General features: G+C 43.1%; 1 protein-coding gene across 6 annotated transcripts in view; it reads right to left on the bottom strand.

The window, feature by feature from the left end:
* The window catches only part of LOC311352032 (focal adhesion kinase 1-like), a 49,048-nt gene extending 24,316 nt beyond the window's left edge, over positions 1–24,732 (bottom strand). For 4 of the 6 annotated variants that reach the window (XM_084472205.1, XM_084472204.1, XM_084472209.1 and 1 more), the window contains exons 1-15: positions 22,815–22,927; positions 19,553–19,579; positions 12,453–12,739; positions 11,065–11,231; positions 8,966–9,053; positions 8,005–8,084; positions 7,794–7,856; positions 7,606–7,660; positions 6,987–7,127; positions 6,729–6,806; positions 5,494–5,601; positions 5,180–5,297; positions 4,952–4,988; positions 4,680–4,750; positions 1,565–1,621 (exon numbers count right to left, since the gene is read on the bottom strand). In XM_084472205.1, coding sequence (XP_084328331.1) covers positions 1,565–1,621; positions 4,680–4,750; positions 4,952–4,988; positions 5,180–5,297; positions 5,494–5,601; positions 6,729–6,806; positions 6,987–7,127; positions 7,606–7,660; positions 7,794–7,856; positions 8,005–8,084; positions 8,966–9,053; positions 11,065–11,231; positions 12,453–12,739; positions 19,553–19,579; positions 22,815–22,851 — 1,414 coding nt within the window. In that variant the 5' untranslated portion in view covers positions 22,852–22,927. Of the gene's footprint in view, positions 1–1,564; positions 1,622–4,679; positions 4,751–4,951; positions 4,989–5,179; positions 5,298–5,493; positions 5,602–6,728; positions 6,807–6,986; positions 7,128–7,605; positions 7,661–7,793; positions 7,857–8,004; positions 8,085–8,965; positions 9,054–11,064; positions 11,232–12,452; positions 12,740–19,552; positions 19,580–22,814; positions 22,928–24,172; positions 24,278–24,501 lie in introns of those variants that run through there. The other 2 variants (XM_084472207.1, XM_084472206.1) reach the window with 2 other exon arrangements.
* Positions 24,733–25,790: the final 1,058 nt, after the last annotated feature.

The following is a 25,790-nucleotide window of genomic DNA, read 5'->3' on the forward strand; positions in this document are numbered from 1 at the left end:
GTGGGCTTGATCTGAGAGAATGGGTTCAGAGCTCTCCTGCTCTGGAAAGCTTGGTTGATCGGCCAGGTCGATCCTGACGGCATGCGACACTAATACAATGCAAACGGCAGCCAGTCATGCCGCGTGGACTGAGGACAGACAACAGCTTCAAAGCACACAATGGACATGGTTCACAAGGAAGTTGCGCTTTTATCGCTTTATCTGTTTTTCTACATGTTTTTTCACCCTTTTCGAAGGCCACAGATGAACCAATGGGATTTAGCTTTGGTACTTAAACCAAGACTGACCATGGATCTTGGCTCAAAAAAAAACAAAATAACATATTGACGATTCAATATGTTGTTTTGAGTGATTACAGAAGGCAACCACCCCTAATCGTCATACAGTACCTATGTTTTTGTTGGTGCGTGGCTATTTAATCCTGTACTCGCACACAACAGAGGGGGTCCCTCTTGGAGGGTACAGAACAGGTGGCACTACCAATAACCTTGTTTTGGAACAACCACAGTATTCACCATATGACCGACAACACATCAACAAAAAAGGGGGGAAAAAATATGGAGGGAACATAGAAAATAGGAGAGAATATAGAGAGTTGTAATTTACAGGAACAGGCAAAACTAAAAAAAAAGGAAATAAAAACAATAGTCACAACCACCAAATCAAACTGGCATCACAATGTAACCAGAAGGTCCACGTACTCTGATCGTTACCTTGTTCTAGTCCATAGTATTCTGGCAGAGAAGGGTTAACAGCATAAAACACAGACAACTAACAGTCAGTTCATAGATCAATGGAACACAATTGAAGATGGCATCCATTCGGCCACTGTCAGCACTTTCATTCTACATCCCAGAAATAAATGTCCAAGAGGGCTGTCGTCTACCACTGAATATCCCAAACTATGAAAACAGGCCATGTACATTTTTCAGCAATGTTGATCAGTGTATTTCATCATAGTATGGATGGATATTGATTGTAATCGCCCTCACTACACACTGAATCCAAATAGGGCATCCATGCCCATGTTTGGTCAGGAGGAAGGACTATAATGTTGTTTTGGGTGATATTTCCCCTCAACACATGGTGGTGGTGGTCAAGCTTCAGCCATGTAATGCTGCATTTCCGGAGGGGTCTCCATGGGCAACTCAAACACGCAACTAGTCATGTGACTTGCAGAGGCAGCCGACGAACCACTGAACTATTTTAGTGAAATGTGTGGCTGACTGTAACTACATTCCTAGAGTCCTCTGCTGGTGGTCTCTACCATCGCATAGTGATTCATGAATAGTGAAATGGTTCAATTGTCTATTGAGACCCCTCCCCCCGCTCGTTTTCCTCTTCTTTCTCATGAGCGTTGCGGTTTACATATGAGGCATGAACAGCCATGAACGTTTATGAAGAAACAGACTTCATCAATCACATTTCCAAGGCAACAGCTATCTGTCAGCAACACGACGCTGTGTGTGTGTGTGTGTGTGTGTGTGTGTGTGTGTGTGTGTGTGTGTGTGTGTGTGTGTGTGTGTGTGTGTGTGTGTGTGTGTGTGTGTGTGTGTGGACTCACTGGAAGGCATGGTGTAGGTGTCCTCTTCATCTATGATCTCAGCATAGTCGTCGGTTTCTAAAGGCAAAAAGATTGGATAAGTCAGAATTCCACGTTTCACAGTTTTTCCACTGAGCCACGAAGCAGGTGTGTGGGGGGGGGTACAGAAAAGGCCAGGCCAAGCGTCTTAAAAAAAACCAATATCAACCACAGCACACCTAGTTCCCTTTTGAACATTCTCATGCCCCTGATTTGCCGTAGATCTTTGTATTTCACAATCCGCTTGCAAATCAACTTATCCTCCTATCTGGTATGACACCACTGTCCTGTGTGGTGAGGGCGTTCAACTGTCCCGAGGCATGGAACCAAAAGACGGCCGGGTGAAAAAGGACACAGACAGTGTGCAACACGTTGTGTGTACCTTTCAAAAAAAGCCTGTGCCTGTGATGCCACACTCTAAAACATGCACACATGCATGAGCCAGAATCATGACCAAGCAGAATGCAACGGCAACACAACAGTGCTGGGTCAGAGAGAGCCATCACAGGAAGGATGTACGGATGAGAGAGTGACAGAGAGAGACAGAGAGAGGAAGGGAAGGAGTGGGAAGAGACAGAGAAAGGGGAGGGATGGAAGGTCAGCGCAGTGTATAAAAAGGGGAAGTGAGATGACAAGCAGGAAGGAGGGACAAAGCAATACGGTCTTTGAAGGAATTTAAAAAACAAACTAAAAGGAAGTATGCCATGGAAACAAGGGTCATCGGAGCCTGCCAAATAAGCCGAGAGGGACAGACACAGACAGGAGATCTGTCTGTGCCACTACATACTACACAGCCTTTGTGAGCTTGCGTCCATCCGGTTGAAATCAACCACTGAGCATGGTAGTGGTACAAATTAATATTCATATTTTGAATTAATTTGTAATTACTAAGCCAGGGAGACATTCCCTGAGGTGTAGACCTTGGTATTTTTATTGATCCACAGCATAATCATGGACACTAATAATCTGGTTCCTAGTAATGATTGATAACCCTAAAACACTAAAACAGATTAAGGGTTTGGCTTGCGCTCTAGTGATGTGATAACAGGAACACCTGCATATGCAAAAGTCTCCTTTCTCACCTTAAGGATCATAATCAAAAGTTCACATTTCATCTGACTAAAAGTGTTTGCTTGTAATACAATGCATATCCATTCTGGCACCCATTGTAGTCCTAACCATCTCTGGAAAGAAGGATCCCCCACTCTGTGTTGCATATCGAGATTTCTTCCTTGTTTATTAAGGGAGTTTTTCTCTTGCTTGGGGGGGTGAGTCATATAAATATATAGCCTGTAAAGCCCTTTGAGGACTATACAAATTAAATTGAGTTGCCCTGACTTAGTAGCTCCTCTCTGTTTCAAGCTTCTACGGGAGCAGGGACTCACACTTGATTACTTGGAACAAGCCGGAACAAGCAGCTTCTTTAAAAAGCCTGACCATGCGTAAAGCCTGCCTGAATAAATCAAAGACTGAACAAAACCCAAATTAATTGGCTTTCTTCAAGTGCAATTGTGACCGTTGCTGATGAGTGGAATCCCATTATTCTGTTTACATTGCCACTTAGATAATCAAACTGTTGCCTCCAGCTGGATGTAACTGGATTACGCATGGCTATTTATACACTTATATTTCTCAGAAGAAACTCAACACATTCTCAGATCCCCCTCTCAAGACTCTAACACGAGGATGGTTCCTAACCTTTAGATGGCAGCAAACATACAAAAGTAGTCTAGTGTGTAGGGAACTCTGCAGCAGCTACACACACACACACACACAAACGGACACACGCACACACACTTGCCACAGGGCACCAAATCAGACAGGGAGAGGGAACACAAGCTGTGCCATTTAAGTGTCACTGTTGACAAGAAAATGCATCTCCTGGAATTACCGTCGCCACTAGTATGTCCTGCAGTAGCAGCATGCACCAACAAATGACAGAAAGAAGGGAGTGGGTTGAGAGTTGATTCATGAGAGAAAAATAGAGATTATTAGTTAGAATATTATGGTGGATGGACTTGAATATGTTCAGTACAATAAGATCTGATGTATGGTTAGAAGAGGATGATCTTAATATATCCTTGACTGAAAGTATTTCATAATGCTTTAAGTACCCTCTCCTTAATGGGCAAATTATCTTGCATGGATTTATTCCATTGTCAGGAATGTGTGTGAGGCTGTTATATATTTATAACTTTCACCTTCCATTCAGAAAAATAGGATATACAGAAGACAATGATGTTCTAAAAATCCCTGCCAGTGTGGCAGATAAATTACCCAGTAGTTTTCAACAAAGAGCCACTTTGAGCCTATTCTGTGTCCAGACTCTCACAGTCAGTGGACAGTGAGTCAGTCTCTCCACTAAGACATCTGGCCAGAGAAGAGCTCTTCACTACTGGAACAGACACGGCTTTATGTGGAAATAGCCCTATGCACCACGCACGCGGGCAGACCCACACACACACACACACACACACACACTATGAGCCCTTTAATTGAATCTTAAAACATCAGCGTCACAAACCCATACCATCTTTCCACCATGGTATTTCGAGTGACACGTACCGGAATGAAGGAGACTACGGAAGAGTGGAGAGCATGAAATCCACTACGATCAAGGCGCACAAACAAACAGTGCCTTTGGAGAGCGGTAAATAACCCACGGTTCATCTGTTGACTTTATAGCCGTGCAGCTCCACATAGTTTCAGGTTATTACGTCCGATTATATCGGTCTTTATCACAGAGGTGCAGCAATAGGGGCAACTCAGGTGATGCTCATTAAGTTAATAACGGGTCAGTGCCCATAATAAAAATCCTAAGTGACTCATTATAATGAAGATCTGCTTGTTGTGCTCGCTAACTAACAGCAGCTCATTCTGACGGCTGGCATTTAAATGACCAACCGGCTGATTTAGGGAACAGTTGAATGCCTGAGCATTGATCTTTGACTCGACTAACTCCATGAAGCGGCCACGGTCCCCCCGCTAATGCACTGGGGGAGTGTAGTTAGAGCGGACGTTTGCCCTGTAGATCACCAGAGGGGGTGGATGGATGAGCGGTTACAGAGGAGGGGGGGGGGGTGTATTCTGTATTTACCCGAGACACAGACCGCTCTGGTCCTCACGCCGTCCATCCGCTTCTCCATGCGCTTCTCATGGTTGGACACCCTGCAGGAGGAAACGGTGAAGAGTTATGACACGTTCATAATTTTGTTTGTCCATGTTGACAGCTGGAAATAATAAAGGGACATTTGCTGTCTAGTGCAAATTGGCCAAAAACATTGTTTTTTTTATATATATTTTTAATAATAATAATAATAATAATTTGATCTACATATTAAAAAAAAAAAATCTTAAAAAAAGACTTACTTGGGGTTGGGGATGGAAGGTAGCGCTCTGTCCCCCTCTGAAATAGCGATCAACACAGAAATCAAAGGGGGGACAGAGCATATTCTCAGCAGTTTCACTACAGTGTGGCTTCACTCGGCAGCACAGCACCAAAACATCTTTACGCAAACATCTTGAATGACCTCATCTCCGAAAGCCCCCACATGTCTCTACCGGTGTGCTATGCGTGTTCACTACTGTGTCTCCTACCTTTTTGGACCCTGACGATGAAGGAGTGAGACAGAGAGGAGACCAGGCGACAGTAGCCGTCAATGAGGTCGGCCATGTTTTCTGCCGTGGTCAGCGACGTGGTGGTGACTATGAGAGGCTGACACACACACACACACACACACACACACACACACACACACACACACACACACACACACACACACACACACACACACACACACACACACACACACACACACAAAAGAAGAACTGCGGTGAAAAGACGCTCCTCTCCTTAAATAGAAACAATGTGTCATCGAGTTGGTGCGTGTGGTGTGCGTGTATGCGTTTACTTCCGGTGCCCCTGCTACGATTAGCTGCAGCATCCCCTTGCGGTCCTTCTCCTCCATGGCAGAGTACTGTATGGACTGTACCTGGGTGAAGTTAGCTAGGTGGGTAGGCTGAAGGGGGAGAGAGATACAGAGAGGTCATACGGAGAGAGAGGGGAAAACATAAGTACGTCCATATGCTATCCACCATCCATGCAAAACTACATTACCATTTTGGAAACAAATAACGGTAATAATGGTAACTTAATATTAGCAAAAGCCATCAAAGGATTTAAACAAGGGTATATTTTGAAAAGACCAGAATAGTTCATTTAATAAAGAAATATTTTAATTAATAAATGAAGTTAGAGATGGGTATGTTCAGGCATACAGTTAGAAACGATAAGGCTGTTGGTTAGTTTGATGTGGATTGTGAATGTTGAGTTAAAGTACCAGGTTAGCCCTGGCTAGGTTTTGCTCAGTCCAGGTCAGGGCGTAGATGGAGGAATGTCATAACGGCATTACATAAGGACAACACGACTAGAAACGGCCCATTGAAGTAAGCTCAGTTGCACCAGTAGAGGGCAGCAGCATCACCACCGAATCCCACGCTATGCTGGCGACGACGTCATACATCAGAACAGAATGATTTCCAGCTGAATGCGGTGCTGACATCAGAGAGCCCTGTAGTGATGCAGCCGCATGCGTGCCGCAGAGACGACGCAGAGAGCAAGTGACCGCCAAGAGCCCGGAACCAGCCTCAAGGCTCGCTTCCAACTGGGCTTGGAAGCCAACTATGATATTGCGTCAAGTCCGTTTTTATCCCCATAGAGACTCACCAAACACACGCACATGCAACACTTTCAGCAAATCTAGTTTGGGTTTAAAACCATGATGTTGTGACATTCTTAATATTGAGGTTTCGGTGTTGATTTTGGGTTATCTCAAGAGAGTTCAGTTGCGAACGCCCAGCCAGCATCCCTTCACTGGTTTGTGTACTAGAGCACAAGTTTCCCTGACAACTCTCTCGCTCGGCTTACTCCTAGCTCTGCGTTTAACCAAACCAACGAAGAGTGCATGCACACACTCACACACGCCACATAACAACCATTGCTGGATGGTAAAGCTTTGCTGTTCCTTTAGGCAACTAACTGATCAAGGACACATACACACAGCAGTGACTTCCCCAACACACTAGGTCCTCACCACAGAGCACACAATGAGGGCTGTTCTAAACCAAAACAAAGATGGACACTCACCATTGAACCCTTATCTGTGAGGTAGCTGATTCCTTCTTCTGGGCCGATAGCCAACTCTACTGATATGACCCAGCTAGACTGAAAAGAGGCAAAGTAAAGTGATTAGGAATAAACTAGGAGAAATAAGAAGCATCATAGACTTAAGTGGTATTATTTTTCATTTTCAAAGAATGTCATTGCGGCCCCCTATAGCTTCTCTGCGACTATGGCAACTGGCCAATATCCAAGAAGAGAAAAGTAGGAATTGTGTTCCCTTACCCCCAAAGCACATTTGAAGCACTCTTTGTCAAAGCGGTAGATAGGAGAGAGAATCTCAAAGAACATGTGGATGCTCTGCTCGTCGTTGAGGTTGGCAAACTGCTTGAAGGTCTGCTGGATTTGTTTCCTCAGCGTTTTGGCCTGGGAATGATGCACAAGAAGAGGTGAGGTCATTATGATTCAAGGACTCGGTCCGTTGGTGGGAATAGAAATCCGGGGAAAAGGGGGCAAGCATTGAAAATGACACTGAAAGGTCAAACTGAAATGGTCAAATACATTACAGCTAATCTATTATTCAGACCAGTGCCCACAAGCAGAGGAGAGTGGAACCTTGAAAATCCTTCATCCTCATCCCCTGACCACTAAGAGAACATTAAAGAGGAAACACTTTCTTCTCATGGCTGTATTTCATTGTTTATGGTTTATTTCTCTCCTTGTGTTTAAGTTCTTTTTTTCCCCCCTCTAACTTTTTGGACACAACCAGTTCTGGAGAGCGTTCAACATGGCATCCTTGGAATATCAGCTGGAGGCTTATTGGAAGTCGATGAGAGAATCTATGGACTAATTGAGACACATTGATTTGCAGCCAACCAAAGCACTGTCTCGCTTCAGATCCTACCTTGAGAGATTCCAAGACACTCTTGGGGAAAAATCTCCTTAAACCAACGTCCTTTCTGCAGGGAGGAATAAGCAAGAATAATAATTGTACAAACATACATAAAAGGGCCATTATTGTTTTCCCTTTCACTGCAATATTTAATGACAAAAGGCACGTGTTACATTTTACTGTAGGTGATCCGAACTTACTCAAGAAGTTCGTAGTTGGACTTTTTATCCAGGGCGTTTCCGGGCATCTCTCTGAAGAATCTCCTGGTTAAACATGGAAGTAGGACAAAGGGTTAACCCTGACCCTTTACCACAGAGGAACCAAGACATCTACTTTGGCCGGCTGTGTGGTGAAACACAACCAAACAGATGTGGACGTGCGCTTGAGTCATTCATAAGACCACCATCTCACCTGATCTCTAAGCAGCCGAGTTTTAATGCAACATCTTGATCCACGTGGTCGGCCAGCTGGTGCATGTAGTCGCTTTTCACCTGCAGGGGAGAGGAAGAAAACACTTAGGTTTCCTCCAATCAGCATGAATTGCTGTCTACGCCTCGATTGCTGGCTTTTAATAACACCTGGCAATGGAACACCAGGGCAGACAGTAGTATGCAGTCTGGAGAGTTATAGATAGATGGTGTTAGATAGAAGCATGGGAGATTGCTGGCCTCTGTAAAGTTCAGTTTCAATTTATGATATGACATATATTCTAAAAGAAACATATTCCTATTGAATAATGCAATCACTTGATCTCTGGTATTCTCTTGGAAATTTAGCATCACAAAATCTAACATTTTATAACATGATACATACACTTAACCTTTGCTATAATGTGCATTGAAATAACAACACACCCGCCAATATAACACGGTGCTTGCTAGGATCCCAATTCTGCGGCTGTATATATTTGAAATGTTTCCCCATCTCTGCAATTTAAGTGATTTTACTAAGAGTAAACACCACAGCAGTATGAGACAATGGAGAATAATGACTTTTTGAGGACACGATGAGGACACCATGGTGAAGTCAGATGTACCTTTCAAACATTCATAATGTCTTTTTTTACATGATGTATTGTTTTTGAAAAATGTTGACATGTTCATGTCATCGTTTTCACCTCTGATTCCATATCATATGCAGGTTCCTACACCAACAACTTTTTAAAAATATATTTCCAATCAACTGAAGTCAAGGTTTTTTGCGTCAGCCGATGTACTTATTGTAAGTCACTTTGATGAAAGTGTCTACTAAATGCCAGGAATGTAAATGTAAATGCAAGCACAACACAGCCCACTAACCCTCTAAAGCAGACAGCACACCTATCACTGCAGTGGGGGTATCTAGTGAGTGCCAGCTTGTACCCGTAGCTCACCTGGTGGTAGAGGTAGTTAAGAGATGGTTTGTCTTCCGAGAAATGGCTGAGGTAGCCTTTGGGGAGGTACCTCATTCGCAACTCGTACCTGAAACCACATATTGCAGTCACACATTGTACCAAATACAGAATAAACACACACAAACGTAAACACACATCGATCAGACTTGAAAAAGCAATTCCCCCATGATACCTAGCTTATTGCCGGTCTTACCATACCCGACATAGAGCAGTACAGCTAGTGAGGTACGCTGCTCGTTAGCATACCAAGTAGCGCCAAAGACGTGATCAGCCCCAGGAGAATATGTGGATTTATTCTAAGGTGTGTAGTCAAGTAGCCAGAATACTTCCAATCTATTTATGTTGTATGCATCTCATACAATGTGCCTAACTACATGTAGGATGCAATCACAATACGCATATTTATGATTACATGACTGTAAAAATGTCATGGCTGGCCAAAGAGGCCCATTTTCCTCTATATTCCCCTGGAAGGCAGCTTGTTTATGTGCAATATATAAACATGTTGACCATGTTTTGGACGACATCGCCTGCCACAGCCGAACAGCATCAGGAGAACGTATTGTTAGGTAATGTATTGTCACGGCTGTATCTCAACGACCAGATCCCTGCCACTACAAAGCCCTAGCCTCCGAGTCACTGCTTTATCCGAGGCCGGTTAGATAGCACAGCACAGGGAATTAGGGCTCAGTCAGAGCGCATGAATTAAACATTCTGTGTTCCCTCCAAGCGCACAAGACAGAGAGGGAGAGAGAGAGAGAGCAGGAGATAAGAGAGGGAAAGAGGGGGAGAGAGAGCAAGAGAGCCAGAGAAAGAGAGGGAAAGAGACAGAAAGAAAGAGAGCACGAGAGAGAGCACGAGAGAGTGAGAGAGATAAAGAGAGGAGAGAGAGTGAGAAAACAGAACGGGAGGGAGGGGAATACATCAAAATGATGTGTGTGAGAAGATCAAAAGGAAGCGTGTGTGTGATGAAAAATGTATGCAGATGGTGACAAAATTTGAAAGAGTTTATGCACGCATTGGAGTAAAGAAAAGAGACAACAGGAAGAGGTAGGGGACACAGAGACACAGAATGAGAGAGAGAAACCAAAAGAGAGAAAGAGAGAGAGAGGCTGAGAGAGAAAGAAAGAAAGACAGAGATATAGACAAAGAGAGAGAGAGAGCAAGAGACAGAGACAGAGAGAGGGAGACAGAGAGAGAGCAAGACAGAGACATAGATCGATGGAGAAAGACAGAGACAGAGACCATCCATCCATCCATCCATCCATCCATTCCCCTCAGGGCTACAGCTCCATTATTCGAGCTACTCCTGCAGCGGTGTCTACGTGTCTCCTCCCCGTCAGCAGGCAGCGGCTAGCAGAGACCACAGCAGGCTGACTGGCAGATGGCCCTCATTTGGACAGCTCCAAACCCAAGACGAAGCCTTTTATAACAACCGGGGATTGCTCTGACAGAGCCATTTAGCCTCGTCACTGTCACGGATTGACAGACGCGAGCGGTTCAGCTAGGGGACAGTAGATCCTCACAGCAGCAAATATGTGATGTATGTATGAGGGCGGAATTTTAATGCAGGAATTAGCATAAGCAGTCTTTGATACTGGGTGCATTTATTCATTAATATGGATGATAAATGCGCAAAATGAGTGAGAAATTCGTGTCGCATTAAATCTTTCCAAGAAAACTATTTACCATACTTCCCAAACCTGGGCTCAGAATGCAGACTGACACACACACACATACACACCGTTTTTACAAGCAAATACTAGAATGTTGCAGATGCACGTGCCATTACTTAGTAATTCTACTCAATTCTACTCACATTTTTCAGTTAAGTCCCAGAAAAGGAGACCATAGTGGATTTAATTGTCAGTACCACAGCTGTTGGTTTTTCTATTTCAGATGTTGATGTAAAAGACAGACCGTCAAGATAATGACACCACACACACACACACACACACACACACACACACACACACACACACACACACACACACACACACACACACACACACACACACACACACACACACACACACACACACACACACACACACACAGGGGGGGGGTTGACTCCGTACCTCCACTCCTCCTGGGGGTGCTGTTTCTCGTACTTCTCCCTGACGTGGGACACGCCCAGGTCGGGGTGCAGCCAGTGCATGGCGTCCGAGCGGAGGTGCGCGAGGCGGAGGCCCAGCGAAGACACACAGCGCAGCTTGTGGATCTCCGCTATCTTCTGGATCACACCCTGCAGACGCGGCGCCAGGGGAAATCAGCGTGAAGCCACTAAACCAGACCTGTGAGCTGTTCCAACATGGTGGATACCAACGCTGCCCTGGACCATGTTTGCACATCATCAGCAGGCATTAGCAGCAGCAGATGTCTACTGCCACATTGCTGGTCACTGCAAAATAGCTGGCAGTGCCAGTGCGAGTACAGCTGACACTTAGTGGATGTGATCCGCCTCACGTTGTCGTTTCGTGTTTTTCAATTGAATTATGCATCTGTTATTTCACGTGGGCTGGTTATTGCACTCCTGACAATGTGGGACACAGCACTTTTTATATCAATATTCAGATTCAGCAAGGCAGCAGCCCATATGCTTAGCGATGGCTTTCGTTCATCTGTTTCTAACGAATGGGAGGCTTTTTTTTGCAGTTTGAGACTGAATTGCAGTTTTGGATATGTGTGGTTACATTTTTATGGACTCTTATTACAACAAGCAAAAAAGCCAGCTGATAAATCATCACTTAAAAAGATCTTGGAAAAGCAAGCAGCCACAGAGATACCAATAGATTTCACAGATTTGCTAACTGGTAGATAAAGTATCTACTGCTGTCACTTTTTGTTAATTCACCCACCCTAGCCACCCAGAAACATGTCTTCACTTTTACCACTGGGTTTTATCTAGCATGAGAGAGTGCTTATTTTAAATGGGATATGTAGTAAACTTGACACTGATGTGTATTTGTGCGGCTGGAAGTTCATAATTATAACCGGGCCTCAGTTACACACTACTCTCTCTATCACTAGCTTTTATTATGAATAGTACAATGAGTGAGTGAGTGAGTGAGTGAGTGCCCCTGTGAGTAGGGCTGAACGATTTGGGGAAATAATCAAATTGCGATTTTATTTTTAAAGTTCCTTATGTTCTATATTATTCACTAAACAAGCAATAAATCATTCTATAGTATGACCAACATTGGAAGCAGTCAACATATAAACTGCTCTTTCCTTTGTGTTGAGATGAATTGATGCATGAATTGTTATTATAACATCTTTATTTAATTATTGAAATGTAAAATAAATATAAATACAAATCTTATTGATCTCTAGTCAGTAACAGTAACTAATAGTAACAGTAACTAACACCAAAAAAAAAAAAAGTATAATCGCAGCCTTTATATTACATGGCGACATTGGTTTGAATTTGATTAATCGTTCAGCCCGACCAGTGAGCGTATCTCACCCTAACGTCCGTGGCGTCCCCGTGTCTGATGTTGCTGGCCCAGGTGGAGGGCTCGCTGTTGGTCTCAAAGTAGTGGAAGATCTTCAGCACGCGGTCCATGGAGCCCACGGGCCTCTCCAGGCCCCCCGCCGGGCCGCCGCCGCTGGATGTGCCCACGCCAGTGGCGCCCGAGCGGGATTTGACCCCGCAACCACCTGCCGCCGAGTGGTTGCGGCCGGTCTCCAGGTAGGAGGACGACGCCATGTCTGACTTTGGAGTCTCCTTTGGGGCTAACTGGCTGTCATATTCTGGAGGGAGTCGAAAGGAGAGAGAGAGAGAGACGAAAGGAGAGAGAGAGAGAGAGAGAGAGAGAGAGAGAGGTTTGAGCGGTTCAAATGGAATGAGATCACGGTTATATTTTCCCCTGATGTCAGATTAAGTGAGATGTGCAGTGTTCAATTGTAACTTGGGGGGGTTTCAGTAAATATAAATTAAATATATATTAAAAATAGCGACAAAGAAGAATCTTGGCATTTCAACATTATCACTATTTGGTGTCCAAATAGTGAGTGAGAGCACCTGGGATGTGCACCGCCAATGTTAAGCAAAAGTGCCGACTCCATCAACGCTCCTTGGCACCAAGCTACACTTTCCAAACGGCTGACTCATCGGTGGAGCACGTATTAATGTTCTCAAATACGGTCATTGAGCAATATTTATTTATAATCAAGCATTTGGTCATTTCTTGACTGCTGTGTGACCCACTTTTGGGGAATGAATCACTCTTCCCATTTCACAAGCGTCACCATGATTATACATTTTCTTCAGCGTTGCTTTTGTAGAGTTCCAAGTTAAGCTGACTTGTCCAAATTTTTAAGATTAATGTAAATACTTCAAAATAAATATATTATAAATGTTGGTTAGTAACTATAGTACTGTGTCCTCTTTTTTCAAAAATACTTTTGCTTTGTGCATTCCCTCATTCCCTCATATGTCTTCCATTGTAATGTTTTCCATTGATGTTTTGCGTTAACTTGTGTTTACTAAATAAACACAATGGGACCATGAGCAACGTTGCTGAATTTTTCCTTCCACTGTTTCCCACTGGCCATGGCCTCCTTGCAGTAATAATTGTGTATAAACGAGGCACTGGCACTCTTTGCTCAACCACTGCTTGTGTGTTTATACATTTGTTTACCGTTTGCATATGAGGCGGTCTGCGAAAGGTCTTGCTGACATTGAAGTGACACACCTCAAGTCAAAGGATGGGAACCTGCCACCACTGTTCTAAGGTACCAAAAGTAAGCAATGGGCATCTACCTGCCAATTCCATGATGGGAAAACACTCCCAAGACAAAAAGCTTATTCCTCCATATGCTTTAAATATCCCCATCCCGTGCATACAAAAGAATCATAGAATGCTACGATACAAAGCACCTACTACCCCATGAGTACTGGATGGTGACTAGTGTTGCACCTGGTGTTAAATATTGATCTGAACCAAATTCTGGTCATCAGAGGTTTGCTCAACATAGCAATAGCTGACGGCCGCAAGGCAGATGGAGAGGAAGACAGTACAGAATACCAAGACCATAACGTGGGGGAGGGTTTGTCTGAGTCAGCACTTTATCCGTGTGACCTTACGGACAGGCCTTCAAAGGCAAAACGACATGCACACCAGCACACCACAGCAGTGCTAGGAGAGGAAACAGGGGTGCTACATAATATCCAGAAACCCAGCTCAGCATCGGCCCGTGGGAGGAACTCACTGTAACAATAGTAGAGAGAGGGGTGTGTGTGTGTGTGTGTGTGTGTGTGTGTGTGTGTGTGTGTGTGTGTGTGTGTGTGTGTGTGTGTGTGTGTGTGTGTGTGTTTATGGTAGCATTTATGGTAGCCTTGGACACGTTCATAGACTCTGTGTTAGAGGATTGCAAATTGCTGGACTTAATAAGAAGAAATCTAAGCAAATAGCCAAATACTGCTCTGTGTCAGCAAGCATAGGCAGTCTGCGTATGGAGAAGGCGGTGCCATCTCTACCCCTGATAACTATGTATTTATTTACTGATTTGCTTGGCTGTAAGTACTTGCACAGTGTTTTTGTTGCTGTGTGAGACATAAATGGGCTCTTTATTGATATTTGGAATGCTGTGTCGTTGTAAGTATTGGTCATTCCAAATAAATGGATTAAATGTGTGTGTGTGTGTGTGTGTGTGTGTGTGTGTGTGTGTGTGTGTGTCCTCCTACCACCTGGTTATTAATTGACTCTTAAGGCCAATATTGTGGTTTCACCTCTGTGTAAAGTTCATGGGAAAGTGTACCTTTCCTGCCCTCAGAAAACAGCTTATTGACTAATTCATAGGCAACTGTAAATGTAAATACTAGTTAATGACTACCCAACAATTTGTTATTGAGTATATAACCTTGAGACGATTCTCTACTCCGAAAATACTGAGAAACTTAATGCTATTATGTATTGAGGCATTATATAGTACAAGGCACAAGTAAATCACATGACAGCTAGGCATGTGCTGTGATGTACCGCATACCAACATTCCAAGTTACTGTGGTAGAGCATTACTTGGTGTTAAAACACGCATGTACACATTCTAAATTAAGTATTCTCAAATCTGATTCACTGTAGGAAAAAAAGGAAGATAAATGAATTGAAGATTTGTGACTATCACACTGCGTCTTGTTGATTGGTTATAACATACTCTTACCCTGAGTGGCTAGAACAAACTTTAAGGCATTTCATGTCTTAGAAGCCACACTTGCATTTCAGGACATGGATGCTCGTTTTGTTCTGTTATTTTAGTCCTGTATATATACAAATTGATGTATTAGTGTCTGTTGTACTTACATTCTCGGCTGTTAACTAGACTCAATTGGGCATAATTGCCCATGCTTTGAAGTTTGATCCAATCTATTTACTCTGACACCATTACATAAACAAAGACACACATAGAGAAGAGCTGTAATCCGTAAGCTTACTATAAGTGTATTAAATGCATACAGTACATTTATGCATACATGCTTAAGCAAAAAGAACTGAGCAGCCTAGATTGTGGCCCATTAATACAGAAGTAGTACTACTTTAGAGCCGCACAGTTGTCATAACACTATCCCATTCCAAGTCTAGATTTGTAGACTGTATTGTTAAAAGCAGAGATGAAAGAGACACCCAAAGTATGGAACAGATTAAAGGGTAATCAAAAAAAGAGAAATCATACAACGTGGTCTGAACCTTTACTTGTGGAAAAAGTGATTATTACAATTGTAGTTTCTTATTGGTGCCAAGAACCTGGAACTAATTTTAGCCAATCAAGCCTGCGGTTTCACTTTAGTGGCTGTTATTCCTTCAACTGGCCAGAAATTCAGGGGAATACCGCTCCGAATACTGCATTGTTATGACATCAATAAACCTTTTGGAAACAAAGCCACCCCAGCCGTTAAAAAAAAAATCTTAAGTCTCCATCGTATTGTTGTGCAGATTCCAAGTATCAAATCAGATCCACAAGCAAATGTCAATCAGGCAAGCAAATGTTAATGGGGTCAGTCAAATGTCCCTCCTGACTACACTTCTCTCCTTGTGTTGCCGTGTTCCTCTGGCTGACACTGAGCATGTTAAACTGCTCAAGACTGGGTCTGCCCTGGCAGAGAGGCCTGTGGAGATGCAGTATCTAGTTGGTATCTAGGTTACTGGGGGGTTAGCACAACCCCGCGGGGGAACGCCTCAACATCTCGCTCTCTCTCTCTTCATTCCCTCCAGCTCTTTCCATCCTGATTTCCCTCTCCTACATTGCACCACTTCCTTCCTCTCCTCCTTGCTATGTGAGTTATATCGCTGGACTTGAAGCGGGCATCTGAAGAAGCTATGCTGTAGCACTTATCCATATTCATGGATAGAGTTTGAATGCAATAAATGCTTCCAAATGTTATTTTATTTTGTTACGTTTAAGTTTGTTATTTGACACAAGCCAAAAAGTCAAGTTGGTCCAGGAAGCCAGAGAGAAAGAAACTCAATCAGCAGATATCACAGGTCTCCAATCCATTGGTAAGGTTGGCAATCAACAGCTAAAACATCCACTAATTACTTAACGTAGCCCAGTACTGTACAAAGATGATACTAATCCAACTGAGTGACAAGAACCACATGGCACCATCTTAGCCCACTTCCTCATGGAATATTGTTGGTATTTCACTTTATGGGACAAAAATACATTGTGGCGTTTATGCAATACACTAGTATTGCATAAACGCAATGCCCTTTAGGGTTATCCTGCCTGTAGGCATATATAATTGGATTAAGGGTTTACTCATAAACTAAATATTTTTTTGGAGAAAACTGTTAAGAATAATAGACCCTAAGAAAAAGTAAATAACCCAAGTTCATCATGCTAAAAAACAATCTACTTCAGACAAAGTTAAAGTATTTTATATTCTATGTCATAAAAGTGGAATGAATACATACTTGCCAGGGGGTGCTGGTCATAGATGCATGCCCCTTTGCTCCAACAGAGCGGGATACAGCCCCTGCTCTCCATGGGTCCTGTAGGACAAGCTGCCCGGGGGCAAGACACGAGGCCCAGACACTACAGCCCCACTCAAACAGCCGCATAAGCCAAGGATTTGTTGATTGCTGACCAGGCCAGCAAAAAAAATGTTGGCCCACCACACTTAATGCAGTAGTAGAAGTCCAGATAGTCCCACTGAGCGATGAAGTTCAGTGATTTAGTCCACAAAGTCCCCTAAAGGTTCTTAGAAAAAGTTGTCTAAGAAAAATCCCATTTCAAGTCTTTTGAAATGGGCTGCAAAAAAATGGCCAAAACATGACACATATCCCAGGGAAGTATTATGGGAGTGGAGCATCCTGAGCATCCTGAGCAGAGAGCTACAAGACTATCATCTGTAATGATAACTTTGGTTGTGAAGGAAATATGCACACTGAGAGACAAGGATGTAGCCGCTGCATGCTATCATGGCAGGTTTTACAGACATTTTACAGACATAATACACATACCATGTAATGTAACCATGACCCAGGTTATTTCCGTTTAGAAAACTTAATTAAGTCAGTAGTTAGAGTGTAACTGACAAACCCATGTCAACAAATATCATGACCAGGACTCTCAAGGTGCCAAGGTCTACTGAAACGCCTAGTAAGCCAAGTAATCAATCCTTGTAATCAATCCATAATTTTAAAAAATATTAAGATCTTCAAATATTTTAATAACGAGGCATTAAGTAAAGCACAGTTCCCCTAAGCCTCAGTAGAGCAGTGACAGTACACCTTGTAATCAAGCGGGTCCTTACAATACAGCCACTTCCCAAGGAGTAGTCGGGTCCGACGGATATATTCCTGTTGCAAAACTCATATCGTTGAAAACCCCTAAGGTAGGTCGCACGAGAAGAAACACGCTCACTGCTACAAATCAATAGTAACCTCTTCTGGATTCCAGTCATTTCTCCGCAAGAAAAAAGTATTTCAACCGCTTTTTATGGCAAAGTCTAGGGTCTTTTCCCTCATGGTCAGACCACCGTTTGTGCACCGCAAGAGTCCAGGGGATATGGTAATTCCATTCTGTAATAGCAGAAAGTTGCCCTGCGGAGGCAGTTAAAGCAATGAATGTAAGGCAAAGAAAAGAGGATTATGGTAGAGAGGCATGGAAATGTAGGACAAGAAGGGGTGTGTAAAAGTAGAGCATGGCCATGCAAGAATACATGGAAGGAAAGGGGTAACAGAGAGGCAGATGACAAAAGGAAGACTTCTAAAAATAGGCAGGAAAGGTCACTCACAAAAAGAGACAAATTGACGGAAAGCGAGGACTCAAAAATATTTCGAGCGAAGCCAAGAGATTGCCGGCGATAGAAGAATGACAGCGAAACCGAGCAACGAGAGCATCAGGGACCCCTTGGAGAGAGGCTCTGCGCTGCAACACCTCTGAAGCTTTCCCACAATGCTCTCTGCCTACAGACGCTAACCAGGTCACGACAGGTATCTGATGACAGAGGGGTGGTCGAGAAAGAGATCTCTCTCTAGGAGAGACGCAGAGGACGGAGGAAAAGGAGGAAAACGAAAGCCAGAGACACAAAGCGAGGCGCTACGAGAGGATTGATGACTCCAGAAATAATATGGAGGACGGTACAAACACTGCAGTAATTCCATCCCCACAGTCGATCGGGGGGCTGGCGTGCCTGCCTGGCTGTCCTTTGCAGCAGCACGTCACGTCTCAAAACACAACATCCATGACCAGTGTTCCGCAGCCACATGTGCACATTTCCTCTGTGTCTTAACAATGAGCGCAGGAGCGGGAGGGAGACAGATTGTGCGCATGTTATGTGTAGGAACAAAATAACGAGTTGATCATTTTTTTTATTACTGTGCCAGCAGCAGAAACAAACCTGGTAATGATTTTGTACTAAATGTAAAAAATATAAAGCAACTTGGCCATTCAAGGAAAATCAGCAGACTAAGTCCTCTACCAATAGGACAATAGTGAGATAGGGGCAGCGAGTCGACTAAGAAAGGAGAGTGATGGGTGGTCTTCAACTTGTCATATAGCAGCGATTAGAAAGACTAAGTGTCTTTATGTTATATTTCATATTATGAGTACAAGATGTACACATTAAATCCACAACAGTTCTATCGGAGCAGCATTGGGCATTATTTGTACCAATCCTGGATTCTAAGAAGACATTCAAAAATCTAAACCCCTTCTCTCCTCTCTCGCTCTTATGCTCTATACCTGCTTCTGAAGGCCAGAGTGGTTCTCTACTGCCCTTTGTGTCCTCACACTACACCCTGGTTCCCTCGCTGGGGCCAGGTGATATGGAACAATCTAACCATAGTCATGGAAAAGGGTTTAAGTGATGTCACCAACTCAGTTACCAGATAGTCATCCGGTGATACGTTGACTACAGGAGAAGAGTTACCAATCAGGACTCATCTCAAGCTACCCAGTTACATACATTCTGTATCGGTAATGTGGATGGAACTATGTGCATAATGTGACTGAATTCACAAAATTGGGAAATGTACATATATTGTGACATTGAATTAATCACATATGCTTAATGTCTTCATAGAAACATTTGAGAAAACATTTAAAATAATTACTCACCACCAGCATACGATATCCTGGAAAGATCTAGAGAGAGAAAAAACATGTGATTAAAATGACAGAAAATCCACAAATTAAGTCTCAAAAGTCTCGATAAGCCTAAATGAATAGGGAACTGGGTCAACTGCACTAACCACAAGCCTCAAAAGAGCAATGATCGAACACTTCTTCATACCAAACATAATGCATTATTGTAAATAACACTGGTGTGATGTTATGTTCCACTTCACATTCATCTTAGACCTTCCCTGTTTTCCATTCTGACACTTAATTAAGTTTTAATTAAGTATGAGAAATAATATAATAATTTATTCAACCATGGGCGTCCCTGTCATTGCAGGGTAGCAGTTTAGCTTTAAATTAAACTGTCAAACACTTTACATGTGTTAAGTGTCTAAGTGTGTTACGTAACAAGTCCAATTTATCTAAAACACTACGCCAAAATCGAGCAAATAAATGCATTAAAAAAAAGTAAGCAGCCTTGTACTTAGTAAATGATTCACCTTATCATTGCAATATTAAAACGCAATATGGTAACGGCGTCTATAAGATAGTTAAACAGACTTGGACTTGTCTGGCTTCAGCTCCATTTGGTACATTTCTCTTCTGGTGTAAAACATTGCTTTAAGGTTATTTCTTTTTGCAGATCCCTCGCTCTCTTTCTTTCTTTTTCCACTTCGCCTACACTCTCGGGTGTGTCTTTCCCCGTCCTACTCACAGCAGAAAACTATTGCCTCTGGCTGGATACTACAGAAGCAGGCCATCAATGACATTATGCTAATAGTGTTGCACAACTCCACGCTGAAAGGCAACAGCCAAGCAAACCGCAGCTCTTCTGATCTAATCTGATCTACAACATAGCAAAGGAATACACACAGACACACATAGTATCAGGTATGATAAAATAGCACTACTGGTATGAAGCAAGATGTCTGGGATGATTCTGAATCCAATGGCGAGACATGTGGTTCTAAAAGATCAATTATTCTTTCTTTCAAACAACAACAACCTGTATAGGTCACCTATACCCTATACCTTTAAAAACATACAGGGAACACAACTAGCCTTCCTATGTCAATCGATAACATGATGAGGCTGTATCTGTTAGCCTGCTGTTGTACGTGGGTTCAAACACAAATCTAAAATTGGAATATGCTTCAAGTCCATTTATATGCAGCTTCAGGTATGTGTTTTCCTAATGAGTAGAGCCGATCCAATACAAGAATGCATCCCCTGGGGCACAAGATGAGTGAACAGATCCATGTGTCTGGTGTCTGACACTGTACAATTTAACAACTACAGTCACACAGTAAACAACGTCACTCTTTCCGATAATCTGAGAAACAAAACACACAAATCCCTCACTTGACCCGGATTAAGAGGTTACGGTGGTGTAATGCCATAGAGTTAAGATGTAACGCTATGTACAGCGTATTGATAAAGAAAAAGCATGTCAAGGCACAACTACTGGCACCTAAGCTAAATTCTGAGTATCACACCACCAGTTGACCACCATGTAACCAGGCCACAACATACAAGCGTCAACTTTTGGGTCGTTATTGAAAAAGATCATCAATGTTTAGTGCAAATGTTGTGCATCGTAAACTTCTAGTATAGGAAGTTAAAGCTGGCCAATTTCGACCGGTAGCAGCCCCTTTAATAAAAACCTAAAGCTGCTTTATTGCAATTCTTCATGAACGCATCCAGTGTGAGCTCACCTCTAAGTTGCAGTTTACTCAACAAACACTGTTACGAAAAAACAAGCTACAGCCTTTTGGCAGTCCTGCATTCTGTGCATGCCCTGGGCACAGAGTATTGACAACATTACAAAGTAAACTCTAATCATTACGTTTTCACACATTCTGCACTTCCCAGTGATGTGGACTGTGGAGTCAGTACACAGAGCTTGTATGAAATGCCAACATGAAGCCCACTGGCTTTCTGTGCATGTTCTTCTCTGGACATGGTTTTCCTTAAGGGTGCTCGGGTTCCCTTGCACTACCAAAGACATGTAGTTATGCAGCGCTGATCGTGGTTATACATTAGACCTAGTTATCATGCCCAACGACAGCAAAGCAGATTACATTCACTCACTATTCACAATAAATATTCAACTTCGTTATTGGTAAGAACACGTTGAATACCAAGAAGACAACACTATTTAGTCACCAAAAAGGTACTGATTGTCACCAACCGTCAGATTATACTTCTTCATCCCTGTAGTGGATGTATGTCGTGAACTAAAATCATTGCAGTGATCAATAGAGAAGCATGGTGAGCGTACAACAGGGCTGTAACATGCCACAATCGTCCTTCTGTCATCCTGTCATGCTGTCAGTCAGATCATTGTACATGTGTTTTGAAGAAAGGTACTTATTTGTTATTACTGAATCCATCGGGTTTATTTCACTCCCGGATCCTGTTGTTCAAGTTCTGGTTGTTTCAAAGATATTTAAATATAATATATATTGATACTGGTGGAGGAGGAGATGCAACGAAAGACAAATGCTCTGGTAGAATGTGTGTTGTACATGAACAGCCCACGCATCCAGTGGAAAAGGCACCAACGCAAAAATTCCAGATGACCTCCAAATACTCAAATGTGAATTTACCTAAGGTGTGTTCAACCCCTTTCCAATATCTAATTTTTGACAAGGCGGTTTTGAAAAGGTTATTTACGACGCCTACGAGGAGCATTACTTGAGGTTCGGCAAGCGACAACAAGGTAAATCAATGTGAAATATCATATTCAATGTGGCTGGCCAAAGCAATCTTTCAGACTAGCAGTACCCGTAGGAAAAATTGTAATAACAATAATACAGAGCACAATTAGGATTTTAATAATTAACAAAATGTGGTATTTTTTATAGTAATTTAAGACAAAGGGACCACATGAATAAAGGCATCACACATTTAAAAAGCTGTTGACATTCATGGTTCTACTTTAGTGTACAGGAAATTTAACACCAGTCAGAGTTGTAGTACCATGTCACGTCTCTAGTTTAAAAAACGAAACAACAATGAAACGACACCAACACAATATCTGAGACCTTCTGTTGTTGGTCGCCTACCACTGCGTGAAGTTTCCACATGCAAGTGCTTGCACAGCGGTGAGCAGAGCAAATTCCTTTCCAGCCCCTCAGCCCATACCTGACACACCGTCTCTATCTCTCCAACAACACCTCAGCCTATATATCCCTGGCCACACCATTTCGCACCATTTTACGACAAGAGAACAAAAGCCAGCCTGGCAATGCCGTACCTTCACTGGTGCAACCCAGGAAATCCCAAAACTGCATGAAGACAGCTTATTCAGAGCGCAGAGCCTCTGACTGGGTGGGTGCACGCCTGGATATGTTCTCCCTCACCTGTCCTTCTACTTCCTGGTTACTTGCTGTCATATAGCCGGGGCAATTCAAGGAAACACCCTCCCACTCACCAGCTGACACACCTGTTGGCCAGGCACCATGGAAGGAAAGCCAACTATCCTTCTGCTGCATCTGGGAAGCTGCTGAAACCTCATTATGCCCCGTGAACTCCTCCAGTCTATGCATGAGTACATGGATGGAGGAGGAATCTCCCGACTCAAGATTATTATGGGGGGCTAACTGTCAGACACAGAGTGAAAAGATTGTGAGCAGCACACATCATGTGGAAGCTGTACTTTTCAAACCCGAGTGTGCCACTGTCATACGGGATTTTAGGTCTGACGTAGCCTATCTTTGTCGAAGAAACGGCCAAATGAACAGTAGCAGCAAAGGATTAGACTGACGAAAAGCTGAAGCTTAACATTAATTTACTATATTGTGCAGCTCTGTAGTAAGCATTATATGCAGAATAAAATGTCACTGACCAGGTAAAGGCAACATAAAAATTGGGTTTGTTTCATGGTGGGTATTCATATGTTGCAGAGTATAACTATAAAAATGGTATTCAACAAAGTCTAATCATAAAACATAAACAACTTACTTGCGTAGCCTATGACTAACCCTCTGATAGCTGATTATCATCAAGACTGTGCTGTAGGCGTTAAATTGGTCACAGAGATCACATGACAGTAGCCTTGATCAGTATGACCAGTACTCACTGTAAATATTTCATCGTAAGCTGTGGGCCAAGTGATATTCATTCAATATTAATGACACAAGAACAGGATAACATGATTTACTCAGAAATGGTTGGATTTCACAACACAACCAAGTGAAAAGAGATGGAATACGTGATTCTGAATAATGGCAGCCACAACGCTCACATTGTGAAATAAAAAAGCACATCCACAGCGGCGTCTCCGGACACACTGGGTTGTGGACAACAACTGCGATAGACTTGTCAGGTATACCCTTGTATTCATCTCAAAATGTATACGACGCACATCTACTTCCATACAGTAAAGTAGCCTTATAACAGAGCAATAGTCTGCGCCCAAAAAAAAGGCAACGTTTAATTGCAATGACAATAATTCTGAGCAAAATGTAGTTCAGGTGGTCGCGGAGGAGCGAGGGGATTGGCATGCCCCTGATCACCATGGTGGGAATTATTGACATAACACCTTCCCATTTTGCCTGAAATTAACCAAAAATACCACACCCACCCAGATGTTGAGCTAAAAGCTTAACTCACATGCTTTCGTTGGATAATTTGGTAGAAGGGAGATTATCTCTAGCCTGGACCTTTGCACCCAAACGCTGGAGAGAGGGGTGGTTTCGATCGATGCACCACTACTGTCTGTGAGGAATACAAATGACTCCAGGTTATAAAATGACTCATATTTATGATATGGTCTTGCTGCAGTGTGCTTTCCCGGCAAACCCCATCTGAAAACACAGCCTTGTTTGCAACGGTGTTCAACCCCTTTACCCCCATGTTACCCCGAATGCTAAGCTAGCACAGCTAACGGTGGGGCTTTTTTCCACTAATTTTACCCCAAAGTGGGACCCGTTCACACTCACCCTGTAGCCCCGGACAACCAGCCGCGCCTACCCCCGAGACGCCGACTCCCCGCTTAATCCAGTGCGTTTGAATAATCCCGTCAACCTTAGAAATCACTTAGTCGCTATATTTGTCCGTTGTGGGGTTCCCTCTCTCCCTCTGTGTTTTTTTCCTCGCAGCACAGTGCCGTCCCCGGTGGTGTGCTGCCTGCCTGTGACGCTGGCGGTAACGTCAAGGCTCCTGCTGGATCCCGAGGTTTTCCAACATGGCTGAAGGAAGGTAGTGGCCAGCCAGGCGTGCGTCCAGCCACGGGGGCAGCAGCAGCAGGGTCAGTAATAACAGCTCGCTACGTGTCTAACTGCGCGCCAACTGGAAGTAAAGGGGGATAGAAAGAAAGTAAGCAAGCATCTAAATGTAAATGAAGCCGTGAAGGAAAGAGAGAGAGAGATCACATCATACAAATGTCAATAAATGGACAGAGTGAATGACTAACGTTGCATTTATCATATATGACCAACTAAATAGGTAGCCCCCAAATGCTTCAGAGCCTAAAATTCGTTGTTTTAAAGGCAAACGAATATAAAGAACAGCTGTGATAAAGTTCTACAGTAAAAGTCTGACTCTTTCTTTTAGGTTATCTTGTTTTATTTGCACAGACAAGTAGCCTACATGCTTACAGACAGAATCCTAAATCTCTTTAAGCTGTTATACAGCCCTTAGATATAAATAGTTGACCCAATACAAACAACTAAATCAGTGCATTCACACATGCTTATGCACACACATTGACAGGGTATCATCTGTGACATTGTAGGTCATGGCTCTGGAATAAAGACTGATCCAATAAACAATCAAATCATATGCAGAGACAGCTCCATCTCAGGTGAAACACGGGATACTGCAATCTGGCATGAACTACACAGATCATGCTACAATACACAGCATGATGATCTCCAATGATTTCCATACACCACACACACACACACACACACACACACACACACACACACACACACACACACACACACACACACACACACACACCTCTCTACACACATGTATTGCATATACGTGCTCACAAATATGACAACACACATTTGCATCCACACACACACACACACGCACGCACGCACGCACGCACGCACGCACGCACACACACACACACACACACACACACACACACACACACACACACACACACACACACACACACACACACACACACACACACACACACACACACACACACACACACAAATACATAATACAATGAATACTAAGTAATACTCGTATTTATACTTACTATTTT

Source organism: Micromesistius poutassou (genome assembly GCF_964030765.1).
Source record: "Micromesistius poutassou genome assembly, chromosome: 8".
NCBI classification, from domain to species: Eukaryota; Metazoa; Chordata; class Actinopteri; order Gadiformes; family Gadidae; genus Micromesistius; species Micromesistius poutassou.